This window comes from Urocampus carinirostris, chromosome 10, assembly GCF_059441175.1.
Source record: "Urocampus carinirostris isolate Australia breed hairy pipefish chromosome 10, RoL_Ucar_1.0, whole genome shotgun sequence".
Lineage (NCBI taxonomy): Eukaryota > Metazoa > Chordata > Actinopteri > Syngnathiformes > Syngnathidae > Urocampus > Urocampus carinirostris.
Genome location: NC_142358.1, coordinates 9437391 through 9461104, shown reverse-complemented (window position 1 = coordinate 9461104; position 23714 = coordinate 9437391). Strand labels below are relative to the sequence as shown.

Genomic DNA, 23714 nt, shown 5'->3' with positions numbered 1-23714 from the left:
GGTCAGCAACCATTGAGCCCTGGGTAAAACCGAAAGAAATAAAAGTTGCCACAGATTGTGCATATATTGTATATAACGCACTTTTATTTTTACCCAAAACATAACTCAAAGTTTGCTTGCACGTTATACACGAGGTTCTACGGTAGTATATTACCCTTTAAGAGCCAAGGTTGATGGGTCAAAATATATTGCTGACCACATTTGCACATCAGTGGCGGATGCAACAGGAATTTAACCCTGACTGCAGCTTAGAGAGCGCAGAGAGCTCCGTATCCCAAACACTAGACTATTAAGAGTGAAGATTACAAAGGAAAAGGCATAGGATTTTTTATCTGATCATCACTACTTTTACTCACGGTACCATGTTGCTAAATACGTGGGGCCATGATTGACAAAGTGTTGTATCCCTCGTTGTGCTTTTTTGTGTTTGTTTAGATATTTTAGGTCAATTTTTTTTTCTGTTTTCTCCAATCTCTAACATTTGTCTCTGGTACCGTAAGTAAAAAGACTGATGAGTTCAAATCTAATGCCTGTTCCTATGTATTGTACATGCCTTAAAGTGTAGTGACTAGACAGTGGATTTAGGATTATAATAATAATAATATACTTAATTATATACTATAATTAATGGTCTGTGGTACAAAGAAGGTTGAGGTCCTCTGAGCTAAAACACTAATCTGAAGTACTATTCTTCCTAATTTACAAGAAAATATATCGACATTTGGTAAATTGAGAACAAAAAATCATATGGAACTGACATTTTTTTATAATTGGGTAAAAAATGATTCAGAAGTGTACCCCGCTGTATTGAGTTGATGTGACAACCCATGTTTTATTCATTGGCTGGTCAAAAGATTGTGTGCATATTGGAATTTTTTTTCACTTGTTAAAAAAACACTTACTGAAACCAAAAAAAGATACAATGATGTCAGGAGTGACTCACAAAATGTAAACTTCTTTTACAAACGCAAACCATCCATCCATTATCTGCACTGCTTATCTTCAGTAGGGTCACGGGGGTGCTGGAGCCCATCCCAGCTATCTCCGGGCAGTGGGCAGGGGACACCCTTAACAGGTTAGAGTTACGGCTACAAACACATTGGCTTGAAATGAATTGGTGCATGAAAACGTAGGTTTAATAAAACCATAAATAGAATCTAATCTTCTATAACAATTGCTTATATATATATATATATATATATATATATATATATATATATATATATATATATATATATATATATATATATATATATATGTATATATATATATATATATATGTATATATGTGTGTGTGTGTAGAGAGAGAGAGAGAGGCTCATTACCAGGTATCGTAAACATTTTCTTTCTTTTGCCTATTTATCCTGATAGTCTTCTATCTTTTTTCTCTTCAAAGTTGTTATTACATGTTTTACTCTGGAGTGCATACAATGTTTCAAAACATTGATATCAATGACAATAAAGACAATTCTGTGCAGCCCTTTTAGGACTTCTTGTGATAAATGGCTATACAAATAAAAATGACTTAACTTCTAATTAACCTTAGACTCGAATATTTGCCTTATATGTCCTCTTCACACAAACACCAAAACAAGAACACACCAACAATCGAGTGCTTGCGTCATTGTGTCGCAGTTTCACCTTGCAACGTACAGATTAATTTTCACACATGCACATCTCGCATTGACGCTTGCATTTCCCTGTTCCTGTCCTCATGCAGCCAACCGCGCTCTTCTACGAACATGCGCGTCTTCCATGTGATAAAATCCTGCTGTGTTCCCATGGTGATTCAGCAAAAGTGTTACCACAGTGACCGCAAACTGAAGCTGCAGACCCCTGAAGAAGGCTGAGCTTGTATGAGGCTGCTAGCTCCGTCGTAAATTGAGTTGGAAGGAAAACGAGGGCTGAGAAATATACATTAGGTCATAAAGATCTTATGTAGGGTCAATAACGAATAACAGTCTTCATACCGATGCTTATTTTGTAATGTTTTCTACTGAAAAGGTTACAAATTGAGAGCCTGTGGTGGAAATAATAGATTAAACGCTGCATCTCAATCCAGAAGCTTCCCTGTGTGATCAAATGATTAATTTGAGCTCTGGGACTTTTATGTAACACACTGCTAGTAAATTAATAAAGGAAATGGAAAAATAAATGTTCTACCTCCACAGCCGTGCTTGGACCAGGCACGTAGTTTAGGCAGGGATGAACAGGATTTTTCCCCACTAATATGGGGCAATCATTTTTTTGTCCCAACCAATATTATGGTTCACGGAACCCTTCTGGGTCAGTGGGGGGCACCACTAAGGATGCGCCTCTAGACAGCTCTCTCTCCTGTTGACAGTTGCTGGTCTGCGTTTGGGTTTTTGCTAGGTTGGCACCTCTCCATTCCTTGATGTTGTTGCCCTAGTTCTTTTTCTGTTTTCCTCTTCTTCTCCCCCACTTGGACTCTTCCCTGGAGAATAATCCTGGCCGGTCTTGATCATTTTGTGAGATGACTATACCACTGCAGTTTTTTCTGCGGACAGTTGGTAACATTTGTAGGTTCTAATTGTGTTGCACACTTTTTGCTTTTGGTCACCTGGGCTTTGTAATTGATGCTTAGAAGTTTCCTGTAGCATCACATCTCCATGGCCTGAATTTTCCTTTCCAGCTTTGCTGTGAGAGTCCATGTCTCTTAAGCGTAGAGATGAAAGTTACCAGTGTTTGTTTGAGTCTGATCTTTGGTTTCACTGCTATTTTCTTGTCATTCCAAATGGATTCAAGGCTGGCAAGTGGAGCTGTGTTTTGAGCTATCCTGGCCATAATTTCTGGTTCTGACCCCTCTTCTGATATGACGTCTCCAATATTTTTACATTTGGTGACAGATTCAAGCTTTTGCTGGTTGGTAATGATGTTTTTGATGATGCCTCGAGGGTTGTTGGTCAATATGTGACCGCTTGAAAAAAAGATCTGTCAACTTCTTGTTTACCTGGCACTGGGGTTGGCAACCCGGGGCTCAGTTTTAGTTTTACTGTTGTATTTGTAAAAATGAATGCCGTGTTTTTTCTGCACTGGTTTAAGCCCAGATGAGGGACTTCATGCACTTTCCATATATATGTTGTTTTTGTGAATCCTCAAAATAAAAATGAAATCAATTTCAGATTTTTTTTAATTGCATTTATTTAATGTTAATAAAGCAATTGAATGCAATGTTACTGATTAATATTGTAATGAAGTTAAACTTCATTACATCCTTTAACTCGGTAATCACATGGTGTTTTCTCCACAGAATGCGCTGTAAAATGAAGGTTTAATCATGACAGCTCGTTGTGTATTTGTAACCAACTTATTCATTTTGACAGTAAGCTATTATAGCCAATTTAGATATTTACAGCATGTGTGGCGTCCTTATAAGGCTTACACAAGGTTTTCAATGTTGTTGTTTTTTTCCGGGTCCAGACAAATTTTTTTTTTGTTTTTTTCTCGTCCAATGTGGCTCTTTAAAGGTTCTGGGTTGCCGACCTCTGACCTAGCAGCACAAAAAAGGGTTGAATCACATTGACGATGATTAACTTTGCCTTTCCGGTATTTCATGCAAGACTTGAGTTTGGTTGCTTAAATTGTGTGTTTTTGGTTGTGTCTCACAAGTAACAAATCATGTGGGAAGGGAGCATGGCTTACAGGGGAAGAACAAACCAATGGGAAAACAATGGCGCAAAAACAAGGAATTTCCGGTAAAAGTCTGCTGAATTTTGATCATTTAATTAGTAAAATTATTTTTGCAAAACACCGTGCCTGGGCAAAAATAGGAAAATGTTTGTCCTATACTGCGGACAGGCTAAACATGATAAAGGCTGCTGAAGAAACAAGCAACGTGAAAGCAGCAAGAATGTTTGGTGTAGATGAAATCAATATCAGACGATCAAAAAAGGATACATCACTGGAAATTGAACAGCAGCTCAAAACATGGATAGTACCTAGAAATGGAGAATATCTTTGAGTGGTTTGAAGCCGAGAGACAAAGTGGACATGGAGTGTCTTGTTTAAGTCTTTACTTGCAAGCTCTGAAGATTGCAGAAGCAAAGAAATATGCTTCCTTGGGTCAGTGTACAGTAATCCCTATCTGTATCGCGGTTTACTTTTATGGTAATGATACTTTGCGGATTTTCCCAGTGCATTGTGTTCTGCACTCTGATTGGCTACGTCCCTTTTCTGCCCTTTTGTGTCTGTGCGATAATACTGTCGTGGTCTATGTCGTACACATATGAGGGCGAGTATGTTGAGTATGTTGTCCAAAGTACAGTGCTTTTATTTGCTCTTTTCAAGCCACATTTTTGTTTTCCAGTAACGTCTACATCATGGAGACAAAAAATACTTTGAAGTAAAGTAGACACTTAAAATTGGGTTTGTTATTTGGTTTCAATGTAAAATAAAGATATTTATAAATAAAACATTACTTTTTGGTCCCTCGCCAATGCCAAGACCAAACCTATGCCCTTGTCTTGGACTAATCATTTGCATCAGGTGTGTTATTGTATTTGCTTACTATTGGCTTTTGACAATTGCTAATGTGTCATCCAAACAAAATAACCTGAAAAAAAGCAATAATTGATCTGATTTTGAATAGACAAATTTGACAACTGCTTACCATGTGTTGCTACTTTCAGTTGTCCAAATTAATGGACACCATTTAATAAGCTGTCTTTCTCTAAAATTTCTGGATCCTTTCATTTATTCTAATTTAACTTCAAATGTGTCAATATCTGAGCAAGTGTTACATAACACACTCTTGAATGTAGGTCGCTAATATGACCCCTTTGTGTTCCATGACAACGGTTGGACTTGTTTGATTAAATATAGATGAAATGCGCTATGCGAACTTTCAATCCAAACCCTGTGAGACCTGCAGTTTCTGTCTGTCTTTTGGTCGGTCTGTCGGTTGGTCCGTTGGTTCCGACGGTCTGTAAAGCCGTTAGTTGGTCCGTAGGTCGCTGTGTCGGTCGCTGTGTCACTCAAAAACTTCAACTTGTTGCCATTAGCATAGTCTCAAAGCCAGAACCTGCTGGTTCAAGGACAGCTTCTTCCATCAGTCCGTCAGGACTCTGAACTCTCTCCCTGCCCCACCCATTCCCACCTCTCTACCTTCTGCAAATAAAATGCAAGACTGTTTGAAATTAAATTACTTTGCACACTGTTTTTCTATGTATGTATTTTGATATGTTTTACATGGATTCTTTTTCTTTTTTTGATCTTGCTGCTATTTGTTATTTGTATTGTACCTTATTTATTGCTTGTTTGCATGTGGGAAAGAGAAAGATATTTCATCTATGATGTATGCTTTGTAAATAGCATATTTGACAATAAGGTGGAAGTTGAAATATAGAGAGAAGACATCAATGACTTTTAAACTTGCATGGGCAGATATCTAATCGTCAAAACGAAACTATCTTACACTCTTTTTTTATGATCAAGCAGGATAAAAATATTACTTCCATACAGGGTTACATGCGTCCTCTCAAGCAGCCGGACGGAGGTTCTATTGTTGACCCGCTGCTGGTGGATGAGATGTTTTACCAAATCCCAGAGATCCTGGAGCACCATGAGCACTTCCTGGAACAAGTCGACGGCTGCGTCAACCAATGGCACGAGAGGCAGACTGTGGGCCAGCTTCTCATCGAATCTGTGAGTATGGTTAATTCTAAGAAACACAACATAAAATTTCACGTAGATATAATTCTTGAGCATATTGTGTTTGTCAAATATCTCTTTTCTTTGAGGCAGTAAAGTTAATTGAGTGTGAATGGATCCTTGTACAGTAATCCCTCGGTTATCGCAGTTAATGGGGACCAAAACCACCCGCGAAAAGTGAAAATCCGCAAAGTAGTGAAGCCCCTTCACTAATGCTTAAAAAAAAAAAAAAAAAAAAAATATATATATATATATATATATATATATATATATATATTGTTATTATTATTCTTTAGACCCGGTTAATGGGGACCAAAACCGCCTGTGAAAAGTGAAAATCTGCGAAGTAGCACCGCCCCTTCAAAAATGCTTTAAAAATAAAAATGTTTTTTTTTTAAATTATTTTATTTTATTATTATTATTATTATGACCTGCGAAGCTCTGAACCCGCTAACGGTGAACCGCGAAGTAGCGAGGTCCCACTGTATTTGGTCGATACCTTACCACTATACAGTGTTTTACTGTAGCTTAGTTTAAAGTGCCTTAAAGGTGCTCCCAAATAGGGCTTTTTTTTCAAGCAGGCACAGAACGTGTAGTGTCTCTTCCCCCAATTATGCAAATATGTTGCAAAATATTCCACGCACAGGGAGAAAAATTTTGTCTCAAAGTTGACCCACCTGGCATGTTTGCTTAGGTCATTGAAGGAACACAACACTTTCAAAATGGCGAATCACAGTAACAAGATGTGAGGCCTTCTCCTAAACAGACGGTGATTGTAGTAAACACAGTTTTTCTGACCCTGATTTTATGATTGATAATGATGAAAGAATGTCCCTGACAGATATGTCTAGATAAAATAATAGCAGTTACAGTGCTGAAGAATTAGATATCAATTCGAAGCAGTGGTTGAGGCAAGTGAAGTTTGCGACGCATATTGGGAGGATATTCGATTTAGTTCCCAGTTTCTATCCTTTTTCTATTGAGGTAGATTTGCAATTTTTTGTTATGAAATGATTTCGCTTGTCAGTCGGGAACACACTATTGGGAATGAGCCATACCAAACACTAAAGGAGTTAACACAGTGTCGTGAAAAAGTTTTTGTTTCCCTTTCTGATTTATGTGTTTTTTGAGTATTCATTTCTCACAAATGTTTTAGATTGTCAAATCAATTTCATCGATACACAGAGACAACCCAAGAAAATACAAAATAGAGTTGTGAAAAGGTTGGTTCTATTTACAAAAGTCAATTCCATTGAAGTTGGGAAAAAGTTTAAAATGTCAGTAAAATTAGAATAGAATGACTTGCAAACCTTTTCTAACCCATATTTAAATGAATACACCACAAAGACAAGATTATCCATGTTCAAACTCATAAACTTTATTTCCATAAGCAAATAATGATAAACTTAGAATTTTATAATTGCAACAAGTGCCAAAGTAGTTGGGAAAGGGGCTTCTTCACCATTGTGTTACATCACCTTTCCTTTTAATAACACTCAATAAACGTTTAGGAAGTGAGGAGACTAGTTGTTGAATCGTTGATAGTGGAATCCTTTCCCATTCTTGCTTTATGTACAGCTTCAGCTGTTCAACAGTCCGGGGTCTCCTTTGTCTTATTCTGCGCTTTATAATGCGCCACACATTTTCAATGGGAGACAGGTCAGGACTGCAGGCAGGCCAGTCAAGCACCCGCACCCTCTTACTACGAAGCCACGCTGTCGTGAGACGTGCAGTGTGTGGCTTGGCATTATCCTGCTGGAAGAAGCAAGGGCGCCCATGGTAAAGATTCTGTTTGGATGGCAACATACTTTGTTCCAAAACCTGAATGTACTTTTCTGCATTAATGGTGCCTTCACAGATGTGCAGGTTACCCATTCCTTGGCCACTCATGCACCCCCATACCATCACAGATGCTGGCTTTTGCACTTTGCGTGCATAACAGTCTGGGTGGTTCTGTTCTTCTTTGGACCGGAGGACACGACGTCCACAATTTCCAAACACAATTTGGAAAACTGACTCATCAGACCACAGAACACTTTTCCACTTTGTATCAGTCCATTTTAGATGGGCTCGGGCCCAGAGAACCCTGCGGCGTTTCTGGATGTTGTTGATGAATGGCTTACGCTTTGCAACATAAAGTTTTAACCCACACTTACGGATATAGCGTCGAACTGTATTGACTGACAGTGGTTTTCCAAAGTGTTCCTGAGCCCATGTGGTGATGTCCTTTACACATTGATGTCGGTTCTTAATGCAGTACCGCTTGAGGGCTCGGAGGTCACGGGCATTCAATAATGGTTTACGGCCATGCCGTTTACGCACAGTGATTTCTCCAGATTCCCTGAACCTTTTCACAATATTATGGACTGTAGATGATGATATCCCTAAATTCCTTGCAATTGTACTTTGAGGAATGTTGTTTTTAAACTGTTCAACAATTTGCTCACGCAGTTGTTCACAAAGAGGTGAACCTCGCCCCATCCTTGCATGTGAATGACTTAGCTTGTTCGGGTCTCCCTTTTTTATACCCAGTAACAACTCTCACCTGTTGCTAATTCATCTGTTCACCTGCAAATAGTTGGTTGATTTCCATTCATCCACTTTCTGAGTAGTTATTGACACCTGTCCCAACTATTTTGGCACGTGTTGCTGTCATCAAATTACAGAGTTGATGATTTTCTCCCAAAACAATAAAGTTTATGAGTGAAGACAATAAATATGTTGTCTTTGCTGTGCATTCATTTAAATATGGGTTGAAAAGAATTTGCAATTTACTTGGATCAATTTTTATTTGCAATTAACACACTTTCCCAACTTCATTGGAATTGAGTTTTGTATTATGGCACAAAAAAAATTAAAACCTTCCTGACCCTATGCGAAAAAGTAATTTCCCGCTAAACCTAATAGCAAGTTGGGCCTCTTTTGGCAGCGATAACAGAAATAAAATGTTTACGATACCTGGTAATGAGCCTTTCACAACGCTGTGGAGGAATTTTGGTAATCTCTTCTCTGCAAAATTACTTTTTCATATATGCCCTTTTTTTTCTTGCCTAAATAAATGGAATCAACATGTCAAAACTGTATTTTGTATTTCCTTGCGTTGTCTCTTTGTGATACTGACATGGGTTTGATGATCTGGAACCTTTCTGAGTGATAAATATGCTACAAACACTGAACTCTACACTATACTGCATTTACTTTGGTAAACTATAGATCAGGGGTCACCAACCTTTCGAAGCTGAAAGCTACATTTTTGTTACTGATAATTGACAAGAACTACCAATTATATACGCACTGTTTCAAAACATGTTATTACATAGTTTTTATGATTAGGTGTATTGTTAAAGTATTCCTTTTATGAGGGCACTGGATGATTTACATACACAAATGGGACAAGGTGAACTTTGAATCAAATTTTAAAAGTGATCACATAATTAAAAACACTCATTCCATCAATGATTTCTCATACCTGTTGGAAATCAAATTTCCTACAAAATCACAATGAACCATCACTAGTGAGTTATTATAACTGGTCCGCGGGCTACCCAGGTGTTCTTAGGGGGGCTACCTGTCGCTCGCGAGCCACCACGTTGGTGACCCCTGCTATAGATGTTGCACTGTAAATATCACAAAAACCTTATCTAGATGGCTTGTTGCATCGCGAACTTCACTTGGTCAATCCTGGAAGGGGGATTACCACATGTGAGGTCCTTTCTCAAGGTTTCTCTCTTCTCCTCACACTGAGGTTTTTGAGAATTTCCTTGCCCGCATGCTGGTTTAAGATCAGGTAATTGTGTAATTTTGTAACTGTAATCCTGTGCAGTCCTTTGAGACATTTTTGTGATTAAGGGCTATATAAATAAATTTGACTTGACTTGACTTGACTTGTTTATTCTTAAATGAACACTGCAGATTTCCTCGAAACAATGCACCGAGCACGACCACTTCGAAGGGCCTTTCCGAACCTGCGTGTTCTTCACAAATTTTGTCCAATTTTTTTTTGTCTTTCGGCCACCAAAAAAGACTTAACACCATGAGACGTACCATTACTGCATCCACCTACAATACAACGCCTAGGCATTTTCCCTTTAAACGCTCGAAGCCTCTTCAACTGATTAAAACATAAAACAATATGGTGACTGGTAACTCACAGCTTAATTTTCATCATATATGCTAAATGCAAACACTGTGTGTATGTATGTACTTTTTTCAGGGGGTTCTAGGGTTGGAGAACACACAACAATAAAATAAATATAAACATTTGGGGGCATGTAAATGTGTTTGCAAACTAGTCTTTGGTATATTCTTCTCTTTTATCCAGTTCTCCAATGAAAGTTTGGCTAATATGTATTCAGCCTACATTGACAATTTTCTGAACGCCAAAGATGCTGTGAGGATTGCAAAGGAGGCCAAACCCGCTTTTCACAAGTTTCTGGAGGTGAGTGCAAAATGAAACCAGTGAGGATGCTGAGTATCATTTAAATGTGTTTTCAATGACGGTAATCAGATAAAGAAAGGATTTGTTAATGATATACACAAAGTGGATGCTTACTTAATAACCGGAGTCTATGACCCTTTTCAATGCTGAGAGATACTTTTTGTTACTAATTAGCGCAAAGGGCACCCACTTTGAAATGTTTTTTCTAAAATGACTTGTCATTTTTTTACTATGTTGTTACTGTATTATTAACGGATTACAGTAATTACTGGAAATTAGATATAATAGACTCAGCCATCCAATAAAAACTAATTCTACAAAAAATCATAATAATCCAGCACTGGTGAGCTGTTATCAGAACAGGTCCTTAGGAGACCTCTGTTAAAGAATCTCAATTTTCTAAACATACTGATGAGCTTTAAGTTTAGTAGGGACTCAAAATAAGGAAAAAATTCATCAATGCATTATGTACTTTCAATGAGAACAGAAAGGGAAGCCAGCTCTCAGATAAGAGATTCCAATCTTTTCGAAAGGCCCTCCACTTAGTCCTTTCTTTTTATTAAATCAACTGGATTACAAAAGCAGATCCACTCTCTGAAGCAGTTATTCTCAACTGATTTGACTTGAGGACCCACCATTGCACCCAAATGACAATATGCGACCCAAGCAAGAAGAAAATTCCTCTTCTCAATTTTAACCAATGAAAGAATTGTGCAGTTTAAAGCATAGATAGTATAAATTATTCACCTTTTTCAATAAAGACCAAAATGACTTCAAGTACCTTGTATACTCACATATAGGCCTACATCACATATAAGTGCCCCCATGGACCCCTCTAAAATAGTCACATACTAAAAGAAATCCAAAATATGAGTAAAGCATGTACCTAAATATGATAATCCTCTAATTATGTAGTTAATGAAGATTAGTTTACTGGTAAAAAGCTAAAAATATAACATTTTTTAACTATTTACAGGACTTGGCAGCAGCCCTTCAGTGGCAGACACTATTGCACGTATTCACAAATGTTTCCCTCTTAGACTTGATCATTGTTTTCACTGATTTCAACTTTTCGTTCCCCTTATCGCTCATTTTCTAGGGATCCATTTTCTTGAGCATAGAAAGGAAATAAAACCACAAAATCACAATGAAATAAAATGCAGTCCCTCTCAAATGTGCCAATTGACTGAACTGGTAGAAGAGATTCAGCAGGGCCCTCCGTTTTATCTTCTCCTTAGGATTCGTTTTCCAAGGCAAAGGCCTGCAATCCACTAAAAGTAATTCGCAACCCCCTTTTGGGTCATGACCCACCAGTTGAGAAACACTGCTCTAAAGTGTTTGGCAATCAAAGAACAGCAACATGATTAGCTGATAGTGACAATGATGTGTATATAGTTCATAAAAGTCGGTACAACGAACAACAGCGTGCAGTAAATGTATTAAGCAAAGATATTAATATGCATTCTCCTTTGCAGGTGTTCAATATTAAAAACTTCTGCAGCAGTAGTTTTCAAATGAATAACGCGCCCTGAAAACAATTAAAGTTAAAATTGGAGGGACTAATGAGTTGCACAAAAATGTGAACACATGCCAGTCTTCAGGTTGATTAATGTCCTTTTTGTTTTATTTTCTAAAGCAAAACATGCGTGAAAACAAAGAGAAGCAAGCCCTGGGGGATCTGATGATCAAGCCAGTTCAGAGGATTCCCCGCTATGAGCTTTTGGTCCAGGTCAATTTCTTTCTCAAGCAAATTTGTGTTGCAAAAGACCACAACGTTTCTAAAAAAATCCGGATAATGTTTGTAGGACCTTCTGAAACATACCCCAAATGACCACCCAGACCACTCCTTCCTGTTAGACGCCCGCAGGGACATCAAGCGGCTGGCGGAGAAGATTAATAAAGGACGACGCTCTGCTGAGGAGGCAGAGAGGGAGGCCAGGGTCATTCAGGAGATTGAGGCACATATCGAGGGAGTCGAACAGGTGAGATATATTTTCCTTTTTGAAATGAAATCCTAATGTTTGTAGGTCAGCACTTCAAGGGAAAACTAGTTTCACCAATTATAGATATTTTTATGTTAAATGTCCCAGTGTATGAGTGCGTGTGGTTGGCCTGCGACTGACTGGTAACCAGTCCAGGGTGTTCCCTATTGACTGACAGAGTATTGGATAAGCTCTTGCTATTGCACTAGTCTCAGCTAACAAAACTCAATTAATCAGTATTGGGCACGTTACTTTAAAAAAGGTAATTAGTCACAGTTACTCACTACCTCTTCCAAAAAGTAACTGAGTAAATAACTGAATTACTCTATTGTAAAAGTAACTAGTTACCATGGAAGGTAACTATTTAAGTTACTATAAAAATAAGTTGTAGTATTTGAGTTTGTTGAATAAAGAAGAACAGACAGGTGCTTGTGTTATATAACCTTGTAATATTTATTGCAACCCACCAGCAACAGATAAAACCTACGCTCGAAAACAATTTTATTAAAATAACATTTAGAATCAAACAATATACGGTGAGTTTGATAAATTAGATGGAAACAAATGGAGCAAAAAGAAAAAGTACAAAAACAAAAGGTAAAAGAGGAGATAAAAAAAACCATCAACTTTACATTTTAAAATATAAACCCATTAGCACTGAAAAACACAGGAAATACAGTTAAACTATTTATGAATCTAAAAAAACGGTAACATTCAAAACAGTTTGAAACCTTTTTTATGCTCAAAAATTTGAAAGTCATCAGTACACAATCTCCAAAAATGCATACCAATCATCAGAGAAAAAAGTTGTTTCAGAGGGAAACAGCTGTCTTTTGGTGGAGAGTAGGCTTATAGAGATGTTTCATTTGCGAATAACACGAGTCAGTTGTCACAACATTCAGCCCTTATTCGCCTTTTCTTTCGTCGCGTTAGTAAATAAACACCATATTCGTAATCGATATCTGACTACATGTTAGTCGCTATTTCGAATGGTGACAGGATCCGAAAAGATGTGACATAAACAACTAGGAGGAGAGTGGAAAACCGCGCCACTATAAACGAAGTCAAGCTTGTGGGGGAACGCCGCATTTGGCGTTCTACAGCCAAAGATAAGCACCACTTCTGACCACAGAAACAGTAATGGGGTTGTAACGGCGGGAAAAATAATAAGTAAGATTACCCCGTTACTGAAAAAACAACGCCATTACATAGCAGCATTATTCATTCATTATTATTTATTCCCAACACTGCTAGCAATACAAGACAACACTAAAGCTAACAGCTAACCCTAAAGCTAATATGTGCTCAGTTCAAGCAGGCGAGAATAAGAAAAAGGGATTTTTATTTCATTTCAAATGTTCCAATGTTTTATTTGAGCAATGCCAGATGTCAAAGCTGGCTGTTAGTGCTAGTTGCTAATGCTAATACAGCTAGTGACAGAAACACTGTTTGAGCAAAGCTACTTGCTAATGTTGTGCTAGTTGAAAGCTAAGATACTAAAGCTAATAGCTAACCTCTAAAGCAAAATATGTCTTCTACCTTAAATAATGAATTTTGTGGTGCATTCATTTTCAATTTTCCATTGTTAAAACTTGTTTAAGATTGATGCAAAAGCTTTCTCAGTAATAGCAGCCTCTATAATTCAGACACCATCAGTAGCTGAAAGTTTCTATTTTAGGTTAAGTGGGCTAAATAGACTTTGAATAAAAATTAAACAACAACATATTTCTATCATTGTTTAAATTGTTTACAAACAATAAAGTACAAACATCTCTTAACCATCCCCTAAAAAAATCGTTTCAAGCAAACATATACAGTGAAAAAAATATGCAACAACTCCTGGTGTAAAATAGAATAATGTCTCAAAATCATCTCAGCAGCCGATGAAAATGCATGTTGATATGATAGTTCATGTATTTTTCTCTTTTTGTATGTATTTTTCTTAATGAGGAAAGTTTTCTGCCACTCGGAGGTGCTAAATATTATAAATTGTCCCTTTAATTCAAATCTGGGAGGAAAAATGTCTTTGATACTGTCAATAAATAATTTGGTTTCTTTTTTCCCACCTCCCACAACTCCTAATTGGGTTTATCATTGAGTCTGTTCATGTCTTCCTATTTCCATATTTCAGATTTTAAATCCTCAAAGGAAGTTCATCCGTCAGGAGATGGTGATGGAAGCGGTAAGAATTGTCTTTGATCGAAATATTTGATACAACTAATGCTTGATAAATTTGAAAATGGTCTCATTTTATCATATTTAATCAGTGGTGGGCCATCAGGGCCTGCAAGGGCTTCTCTGTTGGCCTAAAAATATCTCAATAATGTAAAGTTATAACATTTTGTCCATTAATACCTATTAAATAATTCAAATTTATCTGTCAGCTTTCTTTCAATTGCTTCTCTCCTGGTTACACTGCTTCCAGATGTGTGCTTTCATAATCAAGCTTTTAGCCAATCACATTTCAGCCAAGTATCATAACAAAAATGTGATTTAAAAAACAAAAACCTGTGTCCACTGTTTTTGTCAAACAGACATTTCCAACCCTTAATTGAATACAAACCTGTGCCAGAAATATAACAGGACAGGCTGGACAGTGACATTACAGGGAGCATTAGCTTCAATGGCGATAGAAAACATTTTCTTGATGGAACGGAAATGATTGGTTAATCCGCACGACAGAGTAATTGTAATCTTCTTGAGGAAAGAAAGTAAGATAGAATTATGTGCCCCAATAAAAAGGATTTTGGTGAGTTAAATGTGACTATATCCCTAAATAATAGTGGTATTTTTTGAGGTTATTATTGATGCTTTTTCCATATGTCGCAGCTGTAGCTGCAGTAAATGCTTTATAGCCATAAGATATTTGCGGAGAGTTTTATTGATGTACCACTACTAAAGGCCTAGAAGTAAAATGCATTGCCCACCATTGTATTTGAGTGTTTATATTATCCACAAGCTTCAATATCATTGCAGAAGACAGTTGGTGGGAAGAAGGACCGTTCCCTCTTTCTCTTCAGTGATCTCATCATCTGCACCACCCTCAAAAGGAAGTCTGGATCACTGAGACGCAGCTCCATGAGCCTGTATGAGTACAAAAACGCAAACACGCACCATCGCATTGTATGGTAGAGCTCCAACTTTCACTAAGGTCTAAAAAAAAAATCTCATTAAGATTAACACCATGATTTACAGACACCTCATTGTATTTAAAGAAAATATTACACCAGGGGTCTCAAACTCAATTTACCGAAGGCCGCTGGAGCTTGGGTCTGGATTAGGTTGGGCCAATCATCTTTTCTGCAAGAAAAGCTGATAAAAACATTCTATCTTTCTGAAAATACCTTGTTTTGCTAGACAAATGACAAAAAACAAAAGAGTGAAGATGAAAATGTAAAAAAAAAGCGATCAGTAATAAATAATATAATGCTTTTAAAGAAAGTAAGGAGGACTTAAGACACCAAATATGTGAAAAATCATACTAGAACTACTCAAATTTAATTGTTTGTATGAGGAAGTCACTGTCTTTTAATTACCTAATGGTAAAAGGAACTTGTTTGGAAAATACAATTATACTGCACTTTGGTGGTTGATGCCGTAAGTCTATGAATAAATAAATGACTGAATGAATGGCCTTTATTGTCATTATACAAGTATAAGTTTATACAAAATTGTAGGGCTTTATCTTCCATTGCAAGTCAACAAACTAAATCAAATAAAATAAAAAGGTAAAAATATGCAAAACAATAAAACTGTTAAACACAATATATCAAAGAAAAACAAATATTGTGAAGGTGTGTTTTATAATAAATGTCCAATGGCAATCACACAATGCAGAAAGTCCAGTAAATTGAAAAATTGTAAAAATAGAAAACATTAGAGAACATGTTTTTGCACGGCGCTTGCAGCTTTAAACCAAAAAATGTCATCTTAAAAATTGTTAAAAAAAAAAAAAAAAAATACATTATTTAAAGGGTATGGGTTATATACTACCGTTGAAAGGCTTGGGGTCAGCAGAAAGAAACATTAGGAGGAATAATTTGAAATGATACAAACAGTTACAGAATAATAATTCAATAATAATTCAAATTAGCAAAATTACCTGCCAAAAGAATAACGTTATAAAAACATAATTATTTTATTTTTACTTATTTAATGTAACACAGCACTACATTTTAGAAATAGGGCAACCCCTATTTTAATGAATGATGTCTTTTACTTACCTGGTGTTCTAATTCACAATTTTAAGCAAACCTGGCGAGCTACTAAAAGTTTCTATGTTTCTGTTTTGTAACACAGATATTCTGCCACTAGTGTGATTGATACCTCAAGCAAGTATAAGTTTCTATGGAAGCTTCCTCTGGAGGATGTGGAAGTTGTGAAAAGTAAGATATCGGTCACTTAACTTTATTATTGTACTTACAATATTTTTCTTTGTTTTCCTTCCGCATCAGGTTCCACCCAGACAACAAACAAAGAAAACGCCCAGAGAACTATCGGTCGCCTGGATGAGGATTTGAGCACACTGGGACAGATCAGCAAATTGTCGGAAACTCTTAGCTTTCCACACCAGGTAGCGTGCACCTGCACACGGACACACTTGGGCTGCAACTGACGACTTTTTTAAGAGTCGACTACTCACCAATTACGAATGAAGTTGAATTAATTATGTGGCAACGGATAATAAACCCCATAAAAATTGGTAAATTGAAAAATACAACTTTTATTGAGCATACTCATAGAAAAGTTAAAATCGTATTAAATTAAAATCTAAAACCAGTTAGGCACATTGCTCGGTCAGTAGTGACATAAATCCATAAATAAACCTCTGTCCCTTTTTTTTCAGGGACACGCAACTTAATGATACATGTAGATTAAAATCAATGAAATATTCTTTTACCCCTGTAAACCACAAAAAGACTCTTTAGCAGCATCAGAACAGTGAATAAAACAAATATTGTGTGCATTCTGAGAAATACAGTCAATAGTCAATTGTAAAGTTAACGAAGTTAACGATTTTCAACCATTTAAAAGCTAATAATTCTAACAACTGTTTTTCGTCATTTTCCTTGTTTCAACAACTGACATTTGTTCTTCGGATTTTTCAAATATGTTTGTCAGGCACACTCTTGCTTATTACTGAAGCTCTCTTTTATAGCAAAATGTATATGTACAAAATGTACAATGCATTTAATCAAAACCGTATATGTCCGAATGTTACTGTAATATTATCGAAGCAAGTCAGACTCAGTTTTCGTTTAACTGTTCAACGTACTTTCCTCTTTAAATGTTCATGTATCACTAAAGTAATGCCATAATACCCAAGTATGGGTATTCACCCCATGTTGGAAAAACAACAATAGTTGACAATGGAAGTATTTGTCGACTATTTATGTTATAGAATTTTCTCAATAATGTCGACTTACCTTTGCAGCCCTAACGCAGACACTATCCCATTTTGTGTTTTCATGGAAATGTTTTTGCCTCCATCCCCCCCTCCAGTCCCTGGATGAAGTGGTGAAGGATCTAATGGCCTCTGTGCATCGGGAGCTGTCAGAGAAACAGTCTCTGTCCTTCGGAATGACCTTGCTGCCCACCAAACTGGAGTTCACCACATCGTCGGCGGAGAGCAGCCTCGTATTCGAGTTTTCGTCGCCTGATGTCCGCTCAAACTTTGAGCAGGCTTTTGAGGAAGCAAAAAAGAAGCTCGGTAAGCGGTTTTCGACAGAGTTACTGTCAATTCCGGACAAAAAGCCGCTACTTTTTTGCTAAATTTTAAGAATTGCGGTTTTAAATCCAGTGCGGCTTTTTTTTCTTTGTGGGGGCTCAGATGAAAACGGCATGCGCTCTAAATTCAAAACACTTCAGTGGAAACATTTATGATGCCCTTTGTGATTAATTAGTCTATGTTTGTGCCAACATTATTCATATAACACATAATTGGAGAGGCTTGTCATGAGGGTACTTGTCTGTTCTTCTTTATTTAATCTTTACAACGTACTCACAATATTCCAACTTTTGCCCCCACAAATCAAGTCCTCAGTTACACATTTGAGTCGGACACCATTGGAAGTAATCGATCAAAAATTCTACTATTCTTGTTTTGTATCATAGACGTCACTGACAGGTTGATCGGGTTTCCTTAAATCCTCGAGGAACGATGACAACCATGAATGACAGCAGGAACCACTTTTGTGTTGCAATCTGGCACTATTCTCCACAGTACGGTGGCCCTGGCGCTGCCGTCTAAAAAATAGAGGGCTCACATTTTACGTGACACACCCATCATTCATGGTGTTGCTGGAAACATGACAGCCTTTTAGAGGAGAAATTAGTCAATGTTTTTGCCAGCATTATTTATACAAGACATAACAGGAGCAAAACGGGATGTTTGACAGTACTGTATTGAATATTTACAATGTGCTCACGATATTTCAACAATTTCACTAACAAATCAAGTCCTCAATTTATACATCTGAATTGAACAGCAGTGGAAGTTAGTTTTGTAGCCAAAGGAGCGGTTGGGACCACGTGTACGGTGGGCTTAAAATGTAAGAAATTGACATTAATTAGTTCCTTTTTATAACTGCTTAAATGTGGTACCATACAAAGAAAAGATTTACATTTTGTTCTTAAATTTGAGCTTGAAGCTTTTAATTTGGTGCACTTTGCTGTTCAGAATTTTCTTTAAATGAATAATTACAACTATTATATGAACCCAAAAAACCAACACATTTTTTTTACTTCTTGTTTAATTGTTTAGCTTTGACCAAAGACCAGTGGGACCCAGAATTCCTTAAGGCTATTCCCATAATGAAAACACGAAGTGGAATGCAGGTGAGCAAGGCAGACATTCAGCTAATCAATTAATCATCAAAATCCTGACAAGTTGTCCCTTGTTGTGCTGTACCCAGTTTTCTTGTGCATCTCCAAGTCACACCTGTCCTGAAAGTGGGTGTGAGGTGTGGGTGTGTAACAGCGATGGATATGTTGGACAGGTAAGACGCAGACTTAAGCACAGAGGTGGGCACACTTTTTGATTTGAAGGCCAAAATGGGTTCACACATTTGGCCAAGGATCTGGGCTGTTATGAAAAAAAAAAAAAACATTGATTTGATTTGTTTTTGTATTTTACAACTGAACCTCTCAGCATACCTCATACCCTAATGCCAACCAAAACCTTAAACCTAGCTCCAACAAAAACCTAATTCCTAAACCAAGCTCCAAACTAAATCTTAACCACAGAATTTTTACTGGCTTATATGGGGAACATACTCTTTAACCTGTGTATGTAAGCCAATATCTTACAAGTTGAGCTACCGCTGAAAACACTTAGACTCCTCATATAGGGATAGAAGCCTGGCCTGCCAACCCAGGCTCCAAAACCCTGAACCTAACCCTAGCTCCAAACAAAATCCTAACAGTAACGCCAACCAAGTCCTTAACCCTCAAATTTTGTACTGACATTACTGGGGGATCAAACACATAATTTTAAACCCCTAGATTAGGTGAAAACCCTTAGCCCCCTAACCGTAGCTCCAATCCAAATGCTTACCCAAGCACTAGCTCCAATTTAAAACGTAACCCTTCCATTTGTACTCGCTTGAATGGGGATCAAACCCCTAACTCTGTGTGTGTAAAGAAAGCATCTTACCAGTTGAGCTACTTGTGAAACACTTCAAACCCTAGTTTAGGGCTAAAACCATGGCCCCTTAACCCTGGCTCCAAACAAAACTCTAAACCTTGGTGCAACAAAACTCTAACCATAGTTACAACCAAAACCTTAACCCTACGGCAGAAACACATCTCAACTGCTTGTAGTCAAGATCTCTTTCCACAGTTCATGACCATAGGTCAGGGTAAAAAGGGGGTATTTATTTATACATTTATTTCAACGGATGGCCGGATCGTCCTTCCATGGAGGAGGGAAGTCAAGAGAAGTCATGTTTTTTCTTTTAAATTTTTAATCTAGTTAAAGTCCGCCATCTATTGGGGAAACGTGGGTATTGGACACAAAGTAAAAGAAAGCCTAATGGCTATGTAGCCCGATGGCCATACTTTGTTTGACTGTGTCTTGCTGAGCATTAAGTTATCATAACTTGTATCTTACTTCTCCTTGGAACTTGACAGTGTTGCTATGTTTCTTCGTTAGGTTTGTCTGTTGAACATTAAAGATGAGCCCACAGTGGAAGCTTGCATTGCCGTCTGCTCAGCCAGGATCATCTGCATTGCTGCAGTGCCTGGACTCAAGGGGAGGTCAGGGAACATGCATAAACACACAAAAACATTCACACGCATGATACACACTCATGTCATGTCAACATTTTGAAAACATCAATTCACAGTGTATTTAACATGACTACATTGGTATTCAAAAGTCTGGGGTCGTCTAGATAATGTTGTGTTTTCTTTTGGGGGGAAAAAATTATATTTAACAAATTAGTTGTCCAATGTAGCGTGTGTTTTTTTTGCCCATATTAATACGTTCCTTTTGTTAGCCAGTCTCAGATATGGCTTTTTCTTTGCCCATCTGCCTTGAAAGCCAGTATCTCAAAGTCGCCTCTTCTTAGATATTGACACTGAAGTTTTGGGGGTACTTATTAACATCTCCTGCAGTTGTCTGTACCACTGATGAAGAAAAAATAAAAATATTTTGAAAAAAAGAAGTAAGTACACAATGCAGCTTGTTTTACGAGTCGTTTTTTTTGGTTTGCTCTGCTAATACAATCACATACTAACGAGAATAATTAAGTTTACCGAGGCCAAATTCAGATTTACTTGCTCATTTTAATTTTTAATTTATTGGTCTTAGTTGAAAACAATTCTTGAAATGAAAAAAAAAAACCCTCCCGTATGCTACTTCAGACAATTGGGCTCATTTTAAAGATGTTTTTTTCATGATTTTATTGGAAAGAAAACAAATTTACAGAAAATTAAGTAAAAAATATAAAATACCACCCAGCATTTTATTCATTTCATTGCTGTGTCTACACTTTTTTGAGGACCACTGCCCCACACTTTATATACATTTGAACATCCTCTAACTTTTATACCATACATTCATATTTATTTGTATTTTACAGGGAAACTGGAGCTGAAATCCCCCCATCTTCCACGGCATCTGACCACACACAACAGCAGTTACATATTTCCATTGCGCATTCCTCATTGGAAATGTCAGAGCAACCAACAGGTCATTCCTAAAATATCTTTAGTATTGATTTATTGACTGTTAGTTAGGCTTGCCCAATGCACTTCAGCATGCTTTCACCAGATTTAGATGCTCGTTCTATTTTTCTTTCTTTTTTTTTTCTTTTTTTTTTTACATGGTACGAAATAAATTTTATTTGTTTGTCCACCAACATTGCATAGCATTAACGGAACTATTTTTCTTATTCAGTGATAGCCAAGTCTCAAATTGGAGTGCTATATGCCGGCGGTTTTCACAGATTGTTAAATGCCTACAGCCAATCATCTATCAAGCTGTACAAGCATGGAACACTCAAATTGAAATCTCTAACTCTTCTTTCATCAGGAAAAAGTAGATATATACCGCTTACCGATACTGGGTAAACTGTAGTTGTATATTGGTAAGTTTTATGGGAATGTTTATTTCCAGGACAGAAAAATAGAAAAAGACCTGAATATATAAATCAATTAGGAGTTGTTTTTTCTGTTACATCTCCATTAATCAAACATTGAATTTTCCCATAACCCAACTCAAACAGTACCCAAAAATTTACTTTGATGGGAAAGTACTTTTGAGTTCAAAGAAACTATGCTTTTTATTTTTTTTTAATTGTTCTTTTCTCAGATCCTTCATGTTACCACACCTCACATAGGAGACATAACATATAAACGAATCGTGGAATGCATGATTTGTAAACAACTACAGTAATCTTGCTATTGCTGTTATTTTTTTCCATGTTACTTATTCAAATTTAGCAGTGATAAGTTTTATGTTTACTTGACGCTTAAAATAATGAGCTAAGATATTTATGGATTTTGAAAATGCAAGGAGAACAAGGGAGAGAACCCAAACTCTAGATACAAAATTCTAAAAGCGCTACCCCTGACCCCGTCCTTTTTATTAAGTCTCCTAGGTTACAAAAGCAGATCCGCTCTAAAGTGCGTGGATTTTAAAGAACAGCAACATGATTGCCGGTTGGTGAAATTGCTGTTAACAGTTCATAATAATCAAAACAACGGACAGCGGTGAGGTATTGTAGTCAATACAACAAACTGGCATCCTATATGATCACCATTGCAGGTGTCCCTATTTAAAAACACAAAAAGATGACCAAGCAGTCTAATTGGTATGGTGATATTTCACCTCTTTCTAGAGAAGATGATCATCTGGACTCTTAGAGTGTTGATGTTGTGATCTCCTCAATTTCGAAGGACACTTACTGCTAAATTAGTATGATTTCATTTAACCAACCTAGGAGTCTTATTCAATTTAACCACTGAGGCGTTGTGTCTTGATAGCTCTATACTGTTACCTCGCGTTCCTTCAGCCAATTAGTAAGCCATCGAGATACACTGGGGATGCCATGGAGACAAAATGTCAACAAAGCAGATTAAAGTCACTTTCTATCATCTAGTGTTCAATTATCATACAGAAAGCATCACTAGAGCCAAGAGATGCTGTGATGAGCTGCAAAAATGGTTTTACCACATTATTTTCGTTTTGATTGAATAAATGAATGAATGAATGAAAACTTTATGTCGAACATTATAAAATAAAAACAGGACATAAACAATGACTCAATAACAAAAACAATCTTAACATGTTTGAAAAGGGGTAGTAAGAAGCAGACGCTCATTTTCCCTACCCATTCATCTTCCCTATTAATTACATTTTACAGATAGCTCCTCTTCTGTGTCTAAATGTAACAGAATCTCACGGATATACATATTACATAGGTCGGATATTGATAATTATGATAATAACAATATTCACATATTTTATATACTAATCATCGTATCATCTATTAACGTTATAATGCTACTAGTCACGGAATTATTATTGTGACACCAATGATAATAACAACAATAGCAATAATAACAGTTATGAAATAATAATAGTAACGATAACAACAAGGTTAACTATAGTTGTAAATCATCCATTTGCTACGCAATATTTCCAATCTCTAGTATCACTTATACCCCATTTTCTTCGTCTCTGTATTCTGCCAGTAATGTTTTTTTTGTATTTAAATTTGAACACGTGAATATTTGGACATTGTTGGATCACGTCTTGTAAATTGTTCCAAAATTTGACTCCACACACAGACACACACATTCTTTTCCTGGTAGTTCTCACCTTTTGGAATTTGAATTTACTACAGCCCCTTAAGTTATAACTTCCCTCTTTCCGAGTGAATAATTTTTGGCTGTTTTCTGGCACTATGTTTTTTGTTGACGTTTAAATATCAGTTGTGAAGTGAAAAATTTTACTAAATCATCCAATTTTAATAATTTTGACTGCAGGAATAAAAAAAAATATGTCTTTTTACATGTATAGCAACAGCGACAGACAACATGCAAAGGTCTTTTTTACATCCATGGCACTAATTTAGTTAAACATGATATAATGATGATGATCCTAGCAACCATTTTCT

General features: G+C 36.8%; 1 protein-coding gene across 1 annotated transcript in view; it reads left to right on the top strand.

Annotated features, from left to right (window-relative positions):
* arhgef17 (Rho guanine nucleotide exchange factor (GEF) 17) overlaps positions 1–23714 on the top strand; it is a 118496-nt gene that overhangs the window by 80945 nt on the left and 13837 nt on the right. The window contains exons 3-15 of the mRNA XM_088345259.1: positions 5482–5664; positions 9992–10108; positions 11745–11837; positions 11914–12090; positions 14222–14272; positions 15067–15176; positions 16390–16475; positions 16545–16663; positions 17593–17800; positions 18854–18927; positions 19005–19088; positions 20243–20346; positions 21174–21283. Coding sequence (XP_088201385.1) covers positions 5482–5664; positions 9992–10108; positions 11745–11837; positions 11914–12090; positions 14222–14272; positions 15067–15176; positions 16390–16475; positions 16545–16663; positions 17593–17800; positions 18854–18927; positions 19005–19088; positions 20243–20346; positions 21174–21283 — 1516 coding nt within the window. The remainder of the gene's footprint in view (positions 1–5481; positions 5665–9991; positions 10109–11744; positions 11838–11913; positions 12091–14221; positions 14273–15066; positions 15177–16389; positions 16476–16544; positions 16664–17592; positions 17801–18853; positions 18928–19004; positions 19089–20242; positions 20347–21173; positions 21284–23714) is intronic.